Source organism: Camellia sinensis, chromosome 6 (genome assembly GCF_055761805.1).
Source record: "Camellia sinensis isolate YWXY chromosome 6, ASM5576180v1, whole genome shotgun sequence".
Lineage (NCBI taxonomy): Eukaryota > Viridiplantae > Streptophyta > Magnoliopsida > Ericales > Theaceae > Camellia > Camellia sinensis.
Window position 1 is genome coordinate 85,728,958 of NC_138966.1, and position 12,695 is coordinate 85,741,652.

At 38.8% G+C, this 12,695-nt stretch overlaps 1 protein-coding gene across 1 annotated transcript; it reads right to left on the reverse strand.

Moving 5' to 3' along the window:
• Nucleotides 1-8,757: 8,757 nt before the first annotated feature.
• Nucleotides 8,758-9,766, reverse strand: LOC145793396 (uncharacterized). The gene is made up of 2 exons (XM_082876215.1): nucleotides 9,450-9,766; nucleotides 8,758-9,325 (listed from the first exon to the last, which is right to left on the reverse strand). The coding sequence occupies exons 1-2, from the start codon at nucleotides 9,764-9,766 to the stop codon at nucleotides 8,758-8,760; spliced, it is 885 nt and encodes a 294-aa protein (XP_082732341.1).
• Between the last annotated feature and the right edge of the window lie 2,929 nt (nucleotides 9,767-12,695).

A 12,695-nucleotide genomic window follows, 5' to 3' on the forward strand; every position in this document is an offset into this window, starting at 1 on the left:
GCTTGGGAACACAAAGTAACAATGTGTTTGGTTTGAGTTTTCTGGATTAAGTTTTTTGAAAATTGAGTTTTTTATTTTTCGTGTTTTTTTTATTTTTAGTGAATATTTTTAAAATTTTAAGCATTTTTTTTAAACTTTTTTAGATGCACATTACTTAGATGTATCTAAAAAGTTAAAAATTTCACAAAAAATATTTTAAAAAATTAACAAATACATAAAAATACAAAAAAAATATACTAAATTTTCATATTTTTTTTGTATTTTTGGTATTTATTAAATTTTTAAAAGATTTTTTTCACAAAAATTATACTTTTTATGTGTATTTATCTTAAGTGTGTCTACAAATCAAAAAAAAAATTACTGAAAATATTAAAAATAATAATAATAACGAAAAAATACGAAAAATAAGAAAGTAGAATTTTCTAAAAACTGTTTTCAAAAAAACAAAACCAAACAAGCTTTGCAAATCAGCATTGTAAAGTCACATCTTTGTATCCTAATCATTATTCATGTTCTTGTTAGGGATCCCGTTTAACCAGTGTAAGATGTAATATTGTTCACATTCGCATTAATTTACATTGAGCATAAACTATAAGCACAAAAATCCACTACATTGATGGAACATTGTTTAGGAGATAATCAACCTCATGTGGCTTCTAACATCAACCAAAAAAATTACAACAATGAGTTTTTTATTTTATTTTATTTTGAAGGTGTATATAAATGTAACTCGCACTTTAAAAATCACATCCTAAATGGGGGGAAATCATGGTGGGGTTTGAGTTTTATTTATTTATTTATTTTATTTCGAAGATATACGCAAATATAATCCACACCTTAAAACCACTTCGTAGATGAAGGAAATCAAGTATACACAAATTTAAACCGCACTTTAAAAACCACATTGTCAAGGGGGAAAATCAAGTTGGGGTTTGGGTATTCAAAATGAGGGAAATCTGATATGAAAATCTTTTTATTATGTAATGACTTGATTTGTGGGATTTTTCAAATATTCTAAGGTGTATAAAAAAAAACCCTTTAGTAACACTACAAGAAATAATAGTTTTGCCGACCAAAATATTATTTGCCAAATGTCGCATTTTTAGTTGCTAATACCATTTAGCGACTAAATTTTTTTGTCGCCAAGTTAGTTGCCTAAACCCTGTCGGCGATTGTTTTAGCGACTAAACGTGTGTTTGGTCGCTGAAAGTGAAACATTTGGCTACTATTTTTTTTAGTCGGTAATGTTACCTTTTAGCTACTAAATTTTATTTGGTCGGCAAAATTAAATGTTTGGCTACTAAATTATTGGTCGCCAATAGTCAATTATATTTTTTTAAATTATACATTTGCTGACTAATGTTTTAGTCGCCAATACTCAAGGAATTGGTGACCAAACCTTTTAGTCGCCAAAATCTCATTCGTGAAAAAAAAAAAAATTACACTCTCTAGCTTCATATCTACTCTTGTAGAGATTCGAACCATCAACCTTGCACACCATAAACCCTATGCAACACACTCTTTCCACTACGCCTCTATAACACCATATAATTATATATGCAACATATATTATTTATATAGTACATAGACACATATTAATGTAAAAGTATATATATAAAGATAATTATTTTTTATTGAACATAATTAAAGAAAAAATAAATTATTTACTAGAAAAAAAAAGAGACCACTTTTGGCGACTAAACTTCTTTTTAGTCGCCAATTCTATACTTTTGGCAACTAATTTTTTTTAGTCATTAAAAAATTTAATTCCCGAGCTAAAATTATCACTTTTGGCGACTAAACTTCTTTTTAGTCGCCAAAAAGCCTTACTTTTGGCTACTAAACATCTTTTTAGTTGCCCAATGCCTCACTTTTGGATACTAAAATTTTTTTAGTCGATAAAAGCCTCACTTTTGGCGACCAAACATCTTTTTAGTCTCTCAATGCCTCACTTTTGGCTACTAAATTTTTTTTAGTCGGTAAAAGCCTTACTTTTGGTTACTAAACTTTTTTTAGTTGGTAAAAGCCTTATAGCGGCAACCAAATAGATTGTTAGTCGCCAAAACCTATACTTTTGGCTAATAAATTTTTTTAGTCGCCAAAAATCTTTACTTTTGGCTACTAATGCTTTTTTAGTCGCCAACACCTATACTTTCAGTGACCAAAGGTGCTTTTTTAGTCGCCAAATATGCTTTTTCTTGTAGTGTAAACTTTGGATAATTTTAAGACATGGATATTTTGGTCATTTATGGGTATTAACCAGCATTTCAAATGTAAAACATAAGGTTATTATGTCATTTCCACATAAATGAGACTGTTGAGTTCATTAGATTATTTAGAGGATTTATTGGTTACTAAGATATAGAAATTGGATTTATTGGTGCTTCCCCCTAAAATGTTTAAAAAAAAAAAGGAAATTTACCCAAAAATCCCATATGTTGGTCTTATGATCTAATTGGTCCCATTTATTTTATAATGATCTGTTTAGTCCCGTTGTGTGTGAAAGGACGTAAATGCCATTAATGTGCGTATGAATGTATGACTTATAGCTGTATGTGAGGGGCGGGGTGTTGAAATGCGTGTGGCACTAGTGAGGTAGTATGAAAGGATTGTATTTGAGGTGGGCCCCTTGTTACACAAAATGGTGTCATGCACCGTCAAAACGCACTATAGGGGTTTCTAATGTGATTGTTGGTTCTGTGAGTGGCACGTGATTTACTCGATGTTAGCCTCCCACACATTTGTAACAAAAGCCCTTCAATAGAATGCCCACAAACCCATACCCATTGCCATAACCCGTTTAATGCAAAAACAAAAATCCCACACCAATTGCAATTTGGTATTATGTGACGGGAGGAACCCTAATATTGCGATTTCCTAAAATTTGAAAATTTTGGTTTACTATATTCGCCGTTGCGTGATTTGGGGAAGGAACGATCGGTGAAGATTGCAAAGGTGCGCAAGGGTGTCACATTTAACTCCATCGACTGCTTCGAAACCCTAGTGTTCGCCATTCGTGGTAGTTGTTTGATTCAGACTGCAGTTATGGCTGAAGAAGATATGTTCACTGTATATGTATTATATGTATTGTGTAACGATGTGGTAAGTGGGAATTTGTTGTTTTCGTTACGAGTAGATATGTTGTTGTTTTGGTATGGTTAAATCGAACATTCGTGATGCGATGATGTTTTTTTGTGTAGTGTATTTGATTTGTGGTTGTAGTGTTTGGTTGTGTGTACACGTGCTGTATGGTAGGGGTGGTTGATGTGTGTTGTTTTGTTGGTGGTAGGGTTCTGTTGTGGGGTTTAGTTTATGTGGGGTAGGGTTCGTAATTCGTGTTATTGAGTGTGTGTGTGGGTTGCGTATTTTGTGTGTGTTGTGAGGTAGTTTCACAATGGTGATGTGTATTGTGGGTATGTTTGTATGATGTTCCACACATGTGGATGACAAAAGTTGTTTGAAGGAAGTGAATGCTGGGACCACAAAGAAATATAATTAAATATGTTTGTGTGCCATTAGGGTGTGTGGCAGTGGGGTATGTGGGGTTTGAGCGTGGGGTATTGAGGTTTTGTACCACACGAGTGACATGTGTGTGTCTAATGTGCGGAGTATGTGTATGGAGTTGACCAATCTGTCACGTTTGTTGTTGTTGTGTTTGTTTTTTTGCAGTTGGTGTCATGTGTGTCATGTCAGTTTGAATTGTGTGCATTGTGGTTATGTATTTGTGTATTTTTTTGGAGTTGAAATGTGTTGTGTTGGTGTGTAGATTGTGGTATGGTGCGGAGTTCGTAGACAAGGTCATGTGAAAGAAAACAAGGTAAGGAAACAGCAGGGTTGAAGGCAGACAGCGTGGGAGTAAGGATGCAGGGGCGCATCCTATTCAAGAAGTCCAAAGTCGTTCACAACATGGGTGGTTGAAATGTTAGTAAGCCTGTGCAAGTTCCACAACGACTGACACACAAGAGACTCAATTACCGGTCCAATGTGGCAGGGATAGTGAAGCTCGTGAATTCTACAAAGTTGCGAGAGGGGCAACTGCAACCAATGAGGAAAACACCGTTCTGGATTATGATGGAAACAATACACATGAACAACTTGAACCACAATGAATTCAGGAAAGGTGATTAGCTAATCGCGAAGATAATAAACACGTATGACCCGCGAGAAAATTCATTCCACATTGGGGGGGAAATTTTGAAACTTTGAAGTAGTGATGTAAGGTTGATATTTGGGTTGTAGTGTGGGAAAAAGCGGTTGGATTTGTCACCGGGGCAGCACCCAATGTCGGACTTTGTCCAACGTAGGTGCCGTGACACATCACGCATAACATTGAAAGTCGTGAAGACGTTATTCCTAGAGGCTGTGAAAGGACAAACCAAACAAGATGAGGAGGACACGGCGAAGTTGTTGGCATTGTACATGTGTGGCAAACTTTTTTTCGCTAATTCAGGAGAAACAATAAGTTGGGCCTTTGTGAGGTACATGAACGACTTGAACACGGTTAGAATGTATGATTGGATTGGAGCAGTGCTCTCGACGTTGATAGGTTCAATGAAGAAGTTTCATCAAACACCGGGGAAGGTTACTGGATATGTAGCGGCATGGATGGTATGTTCACCATTACATGACTGGACTGATTGCATTTGTGTATACTGCATTTTTTTGTCACCATAATTGGCTGATGGTTTGGTTACTATTTTTTGTTTTTTGTTGGTATTGTAGTATTGGATATGTGAACATTAACCTTGATTGAGCCTCAAACCGACGACATGTTCCCCCGATTCCTGAAGTGGGACATTGGGGCTTTGCTAAAGAAAGTTGAAGGTGTAAATTTGTCTGGGCCAATCAATTTTCAGGTAAGGTTGTTTAGGGTCGTTGCTGCGTGAAATCTATGGTGTACATTGTTCTCCGTCGGGATGCTTTGTGTGTTTGTTAATGTTTGTGTATGTTTTGTTAAACGCATGTTAAAGTTGATCGACTGAGGTCTTTGGAATATGAGCGTGAAGTAATGGGGTCAGATATCGAGATGAGGGAAGATACAGTGGCAGATGTCGTGGAATGTGTTGGTGGGGACGAGCATTTTGTCGATGTGTGGAAGGTTGACGGTGTGGAAGCTGAGCAGGGGGTACATGTGGGTAAAGTTGGATGTAGAGGTGCTACTGGACGTGAGTATCATGTTGTGGGCAGTATGCAACAGTCGAAGAAGGTTGAAGGGGCAATACAAACAGACGGAGTGCATGTTCCTCGCGGAGCACAAGGATGCGAAAGTGTGGGCGATAGTAGGCTGACTGAAGCACTAGGTGCAATTACAGGGCTTGAGTTGCAGATCAAAAAAAAAATGAAATGGTTGCGTTACTAGAAGAAGATGTTGCTGGGTTGAAGAGAAAGTTGGAATTGCAAGCTGTGAACATAGTGGGGGGTTTTGAGTGTGTAGTGCTAATGAAAAACGATGAGATTGGTAAGTTGAAAGAGAAGAATATGGTGTTGCAGAATAAAATAGTTGTGCTCGAGGATCAACTTGCGGATCGTGATGTCCATGTTGTGATGCAAGCATTTCGGGACATGCAAGTGGGGCATGATAACGGAGATGTTGAGGGTGGAGTAGTTGGGTGTGGTGGTGTAGTGGTATACAATGCGTCACCATTGAGAGCGTTGTCGAACAGGGTACGTGGTGATAATGAGGGTATCGTTGATGCGGTGACGGAGTGCATACTAGTAAGAGTTGTTGGACATGGCGACGATAGAGTTTCTGATTTCGAAGGTGTAGGTGTGTCAAATAGGGATGAAACAGTTGCTGGGTTGAATATGCAAAACTCATTCATCCGTAACATTAAGAACAAAGTGAGACGGGTACGGAAAATTCCGGATTTCAAGTACTCACGCTTGGAGGGTCGTAACAAGAAGGCAGCCACGGATCATTCTGTTGTGGTGCGAGAAAATAACCGGGGAGTAAAGCAAGTAGTTATTGATGTGGACGATGTGGTGTTTCTTGAAAGGAAGTGGTCGAGGTTTTGATATGAACAATAGGTTAGGTGTGTGGAAAATGATAATAGTGGATGAAAAAACAAAAATCACCAATGCATACGACATGCACAGTGATGGGTGCGTATTTAGTTTTCTGATTATTTTTCCATTTATTTGGGTTTTAAATTATTTTAAATGTCTGAAATGGGATTGTGTGTAGGGCTGTTATGTGGGAGGATGTTACCAATGCCGTGGTGGTGTATTTCGTCTATGTGAAGAACCTTGTTCGACAAACAGCATCCATGGAAATGTGAGTATTATCATGATTATCATGTAATTGATTGGGGTTTTTTAATTATTGTGCATGTGTCAGTATTATGTTAATAGGCGGAGCAGTATGAAGTGTATGTTCAGATAATTTTGTTTTGACTTTGGTGTTGGTGTGTGATAGGTAATCGATGCTTATGTGGAGTTGTTGAAATCTGATCAATTGAGGATGTATGGGGATGATGATTTAGCAGATAAATCGTATTTCTTTAGTAGTATCTTCTTGGTGAGTTGTTGTGCATCACGTATGAACATGGTGTGTGTTGCGTTTTTATGTCACGTGATGTTGGTCATGTTGTTTTATAGGATATGGTGAACAACAAAGATGTGCGGGCCATGGAGGTATATGTGAGGAGGAATGTGTCTACAGGGAATGAGTTCCGATACATCCATTTCCCCATGTGTCACCTTGGACATTGGACGCTTGTGGTGTATGCTACTAAAGACGGTAGCTGGAAGCATTACAATCCTATGAGGCAGCGTGGGGACAGAACAGATATGCATCACAATGAAGTTGTTTTACTCATAAGTTTTTTTTGATGTGTTTGTGGTGTGTGCTGTAGGTGTGATTGTGTGACAAAAATTTTGTAAATCAGGTTTAATGGTCGTTTGTTTGGCAGAAAGAACGTGTGTCGGCTGTTATGAAATAGTCGTTGCATGAATTCGGACTGGATGAGCATAGCATTGAGGCAAACTTTCGCCAACCGCTAGAGTCTGTGACCAAGTGCCCGCAACAAAAACCAGACTCGCAAGTGCAACATGTTTTGATTATTTTAGTTGAATTTGGGCGTGATGTTCCAGTCGTAGTGAATGTGACTGATATGATTCTGATTAATCTGTGTAGGCTGGATTGTGGAGTGCTAGTGTGTGCGATAATGAGGCAATATGTGTATCGAGGTGATGTAGAACGGTCGCTTCAAGGTTCCAACTGCAGTGGGTTGCGTGCAAATATGGTAAAGGCTCTCATCAACGATCCGGTACGGGAGATGAAGAATTAGATATGGTTTACTGTTTGGTTCATAATTGTCAGGCGTCTTGTTTGAATATTTTTTGGCCATCGTACTGTGGTTTTTGAACCGTATATTTATTTTTGCTCAGTGGGGCAGTTTGAATGATGGTGTTTGTTTTTTTTTTTTTGCACGTACTTATTATCAAAAATGTTGGCTCCTATTTTGGTCGCAAACAGTTAAATTAGTCCGGTAAATAATTTTATTTGCAATTTTGAATGTGGATGTTTGTTTAGCATGATGGTGTGCTATTTACTGAGAAAGTGGTATGGTGTGTGGATACGTAGTATGTGGTAGTGGGCATGTGTGGGACGGTCTGAGATATGTAAGATGTTGGCATATGAGGCTGGGACGATCAATGTTTAACCCAAACATTGGAAACATTTAAACTGTATGAATAGGAATGCGTTATCCGCTAATCATGTGGGATGTTTTTTGTGATTGTTCGTGCTTAGATGAATGTTTAAATGTTTTACTTTGTCTTTGGATGTTTGGTTTTTGTAAATGTACAATGTCCCGTTTGTTGTGATGATGATGGCATGTTAGTCCCAGATATATTAGAACGACACATGTGTGTAATTGGTTTGAACTAAACTTATCAATATTGAACAATTAATCATACACGCGACACTAATATACAAAGCGTGCACATCATCATACGCATGCACAATTTTTATGGAAAAAAATGAACCTACTATTAACGTTAAAAACGAACAAAAACTTTTGTTTTTGATAGAGACATTTTTATCCGAACATGGACATCACACGTAATATGTGTTGATACGTCGTTTGTGTAAGATGATGCATTGTGTTGGTGGGATGTGTGAGACGGGTTAAGTTACGTAGGATGTGTGCATATAAGGATGGGACGATCAATGTATAACACAAACATTGGAAACATTTAAACTATATGAATAGGAATGTGTTATACGCTATTCATGTGGGCTGTTTTGTGGGTTTATTCGTGCTTAGATGAAGGTTTATATGTTGTACTTTTTTGTTTGGTCACCTTGTTTTTTTAAATGTACAGCGTCACGTTTGTTATGATGACGATGAACTGTTAGTCCCACCAATATACAAGCGACACATGTGCGTAATTGATTTGAAATAAACCTAGCAACATTAAAGAATTAATCGTACATGCGTCACTAATATACAAAGCATGCACACCATCATACGCATACACAATTTTTATGGCAAAAAATGAACCTAGTATTAACGTTAAAAAATGAACCAACAACTATTGTTTTGATAGAGACATGGTTTTCCAAACGTGGCCATCATACATGACGAACCCGCAGGTGTGGAACCCCACTTATTTAGATTAAAAACAATTCAAAAGCTGTACTTTTGAAATTTGAAATTGTCGAGTGTTGGTTGGAAGCTAAATTGGTTCCTTTCACGTCCTCCTGTTGTGGTTACCCATGCGTTGACAGTGACTACACCGAATTTGTTGCACTTATTCTCCTTTTGAAAGCATACGTTTCTTCTTGGGCCTTCCCGGTGGTCGTTTGACCGCTGGTGGTTGTATCACAAAATCTGCAATGGAAAATGGTGGCTTCTCAACAGTTGGAATGGGGTATATGCTTTGTTCATATGTCTTACGGTACGCAGCCACATGGTAAAACGTATCAACTAACGCATAAAGGTCTAATCCGCTATTTCGGATTGATACGATTGTGTGAGCGCATGGGAATCCCTTTATTTGCCACTGGAAACATGAACATGTACGTGTACCCACGTCAACCATGACGAATGAGACAGAGTGCACCTCGTACACATTGTCGTTCGATTGGCTAACGAGCCACGATCGGCCTTTGTTATACGCTTTGACCAACCGAGCTTCCATTTTGGGACAAATAACACTAGCCCACGCTTGTGCTTTACGTCGCCGCTTTGCTATCTTGCGCATAATCTTTGCCCGAATACTATCGACAAGTTGAGTTATTGGTAAGTGGCGTGCTTCCCGTATCCACGAGTTGAATGACTCAACGGCATTGGAACTCATCTCACCGAAACGTGAACCACTGGTGTGAAATGAAGACAAAATATGTTAACATGAAGAAAATCGAGCAAACAAGCGTGCCATACATTATATGCATGCATAAGGTACGCAGTAAGTATGGAAGAAATAAGTATATAATTACGTACCGAAAATAAGCATTCGACCAATAATGAGGGGGTAAATCTTTTAAGAACGCCGGCATGACCTTCGGTCCACATTTTGCGAGCTCTTCAATGCTATAGTTAAATGTAGACACAGTTGGTGCGTAAGCGCAAGCACGGAATTTACTCAACATCCCAGCTCTATAAGAACTGTTCCCGCACCGCAACTTATCTTGCAAGTTACGTTGCAAATGTTGTAAACAAAATGCATGATGGGCTGTGGGAAATAAAATGGGTATGGATTCGATTAATCCTGGTTGTCGGTCCGAGACGAACGTTAGTGTCCTCTGGTTATCCACCATGTTTACTACGTGTCCCAAAAACCATGCCCAATTTGTGGTGTTTTCTACATCAACAATCGCAATGGCCAAAGGGAATAAACCTGGCCGATGGTATTTATGAATTAGACAAAACTTAATTTGTGGAATTTAAGTGAACAATTAACTTGACAGTCACACATAGGTGAAACTATTAGGTGTGAACATCGAACAATAATAAAATACCTTGGTTGCCATTTTTGGCAGTAACGGCTAGTAAATTGCCCTTGAATTTCCCCTTCAAAATTGTTCCGTCCAGAAAGAGCATTGGGTGGCAATGGTTGAACCCGTCAATACATACTTTGAACGATACGAATTACCGTATGAATCAGTTGGTTTGTTCATCATAGTCAATGTTGATGTAACTCCCAGGGTTGTTCTCCATGACTACATTGTTGTACCACTGTAGCTGGTCAAAGGAAATTGAGTATGCACCGAACATCTCACCACGAGCCTTCTCAACATCTAATCATGCAGCGTGGTAACTAACATCCAATCCGTAATCCTTTTTCAGGTCATACACAACATCGGTAGGACGCGTCAACGGTCTGTCGCGCACCCATTCAGAAATAACATCGGAAACCAAATCGGAACCAGCCCTAGGGTTCTTGGGGGTTCGCACAGCAACCCCACAAATGTGCTCACTATCCCACCTACGAAGGTAGAAAAATCCATTGGCATGCAGGACACGTGCGTGCACCGACCACATGCATCCCTTCGATTCACGCATTATGCATAGAGTTGTGATTTGAACAAACTTGTTTTTCAAATATTTGCAACGAAATCCACACTCAACGGCATACTTGCGAAGCACATTCCGGAATTCAAATGCTCCACCCTCAAAACTTTGACCAATATGTTGAAACCCATTAGCCCATGGAGCAGACAAAAACACCTTGTCAACATAAGGACAGAATTTTGCCAATAAATCATCTTCGTCGTCCATGTCTGACTCGTCACACACCCCGGTCATGTGATAAGGAACTGCCTGTAATGGGCTATCAGTGTTGCCATCGTCGGGTGGATCTTGTAATTGAATGATGACATCAATGCACTGTAATCGATGTAACCGTGCAATAGATACCATGTTTTCTACATCAACATCATTCTGTACTGTGAAATTATTATAACCAGGAATCTTGAAGAACAAACACATATTGGCATGTGTTAACCCAACAAACTTTTCACATGCACGACTAACCACGTCATTAAATCGAACCGGAACTTCCAAATTAATTTTGGCATTCAAATTTCCATATGAACAGATTAACATCATTTAAGTGCCCATGGCCCTGTCAATCTTAACATGTGGTACATCAGATTTCCAAAAAAATAACTAAAATGACAAACAGACCACTAATAACAGAACCCACCCCCCACCATGACTTATGTCACTCCCCCACACACAACGCACACAACAAAAGAGGCAACAATACACATAAATGTATATAAAACACACATAGAAAACCATGTGAGACAAACCAAATACAAATTGAAAGTAAACGCACATGTGTAGACACCCCATTTTTTACCACCCTTAAGACTTGGGCGCTACTGATGGTTTACTTGGTGGTGAAAGTTGTGCAGTGCAAGGGTTCGATTTCTTCAGCAATGAGAGAGTCAAATCCCAACTTCACACCCCTTTTTGGACCAAAACTATTTTGAATGGTTTTTAGACCTTAAAACCCTCTCTTTCAAAACATTTTTGAAAATAGGTTCCTACGATGTTCCGACGCTCGCATTTTGTTAAATGTTGCGCTTTTCGATAAACTAAGCGAGGACAAAGTGGAAACGATTGAAGGAGAGATGAACTCTTTTGAAAAATCTTTCAAAACACCTTGTTTAGGGGTTTGGAGTTGAAGAAAAGAGGAGAGGAGAGAAGAAAACAAGTTTGGGAGAAGTTCGGCATGAATCCGGGTAGGATCGAAACTAAGCAGTCTTCACTAAAAGAAAGATATCTCTTAGAACACTTGGAATTTTGATGCAAGGCTGCCACCATGGAAAGATTACTTCCGGGGCTTCAATTTGGACACAAGAATGACCTAAAAAGGAGTCCAGATAAAGGAGATATGCCCGTTTGAAGCTGGACCTACAGAGCAGATTTTCTCTACCGGCCACTGGTGAAGGGTGCCGGCCATGGATTATGCAGTGCCGGCCACCAATGATGGTCGGCCAACCAACAATGTCAAAAATCAGATTTTTTGCAGGTCTTTTACCTCCAGCTGTTATGCACAAGCCCCCAGCTCAGATATTTCGACCAAACTCTTGCCTTTTGTTATATATAGAGCCAAATATCTCATATTCAAGACTTAGAACTTCTTGAGCAAGTTTGAGAGCCTCTCTCTCTAAAAACTCCTCTCTCTCTCTAGAATTTTCAGACCTAAATCTCTGCCTCTCTCTCTATAGTTCACTCTCTCTTTCCCTTTTGTGCATAGAAGTAGAGAAATATAACTAGTTTGCCTAGGCATCCTTCATCAAAGTTGCATATCCATGGGCTGAGGTCTCTTGGAATTGGTTTTTGGGCTGATAGAAGGTCATTTGAGCCAAGAAAGAGGCCCTTTTGCTGCTGTGCTACAAGGGTAAGCACCTCTCCTCTTTTGTATTTGTTTTGCACACCTACCTCACCATCTTTGCACACTACTTTGGGGCCGTCTTTTGGGGTGGTGTTGAAATGAAAAAACCTCTGTTTTTCCTCTATTTTTCAATCCTAAAAGTCTTAGTTTGTGCCTTGGTTGGCTAGGGGGTTGTCCTCCATTTTGCTCCTTAGCTTGTAAGGCCTTGTAAGCTAACTTTCAAACTTTTCAAACAACTTTCTTTTGGCCTTAGAACCATTGAAATCTAGAGGATTTTTAGTGGTAAAAACCCTGTTTTGAGGGCCCAAATGGGAGAGGGTGGTCCCCTCTCCTCTTGTCTT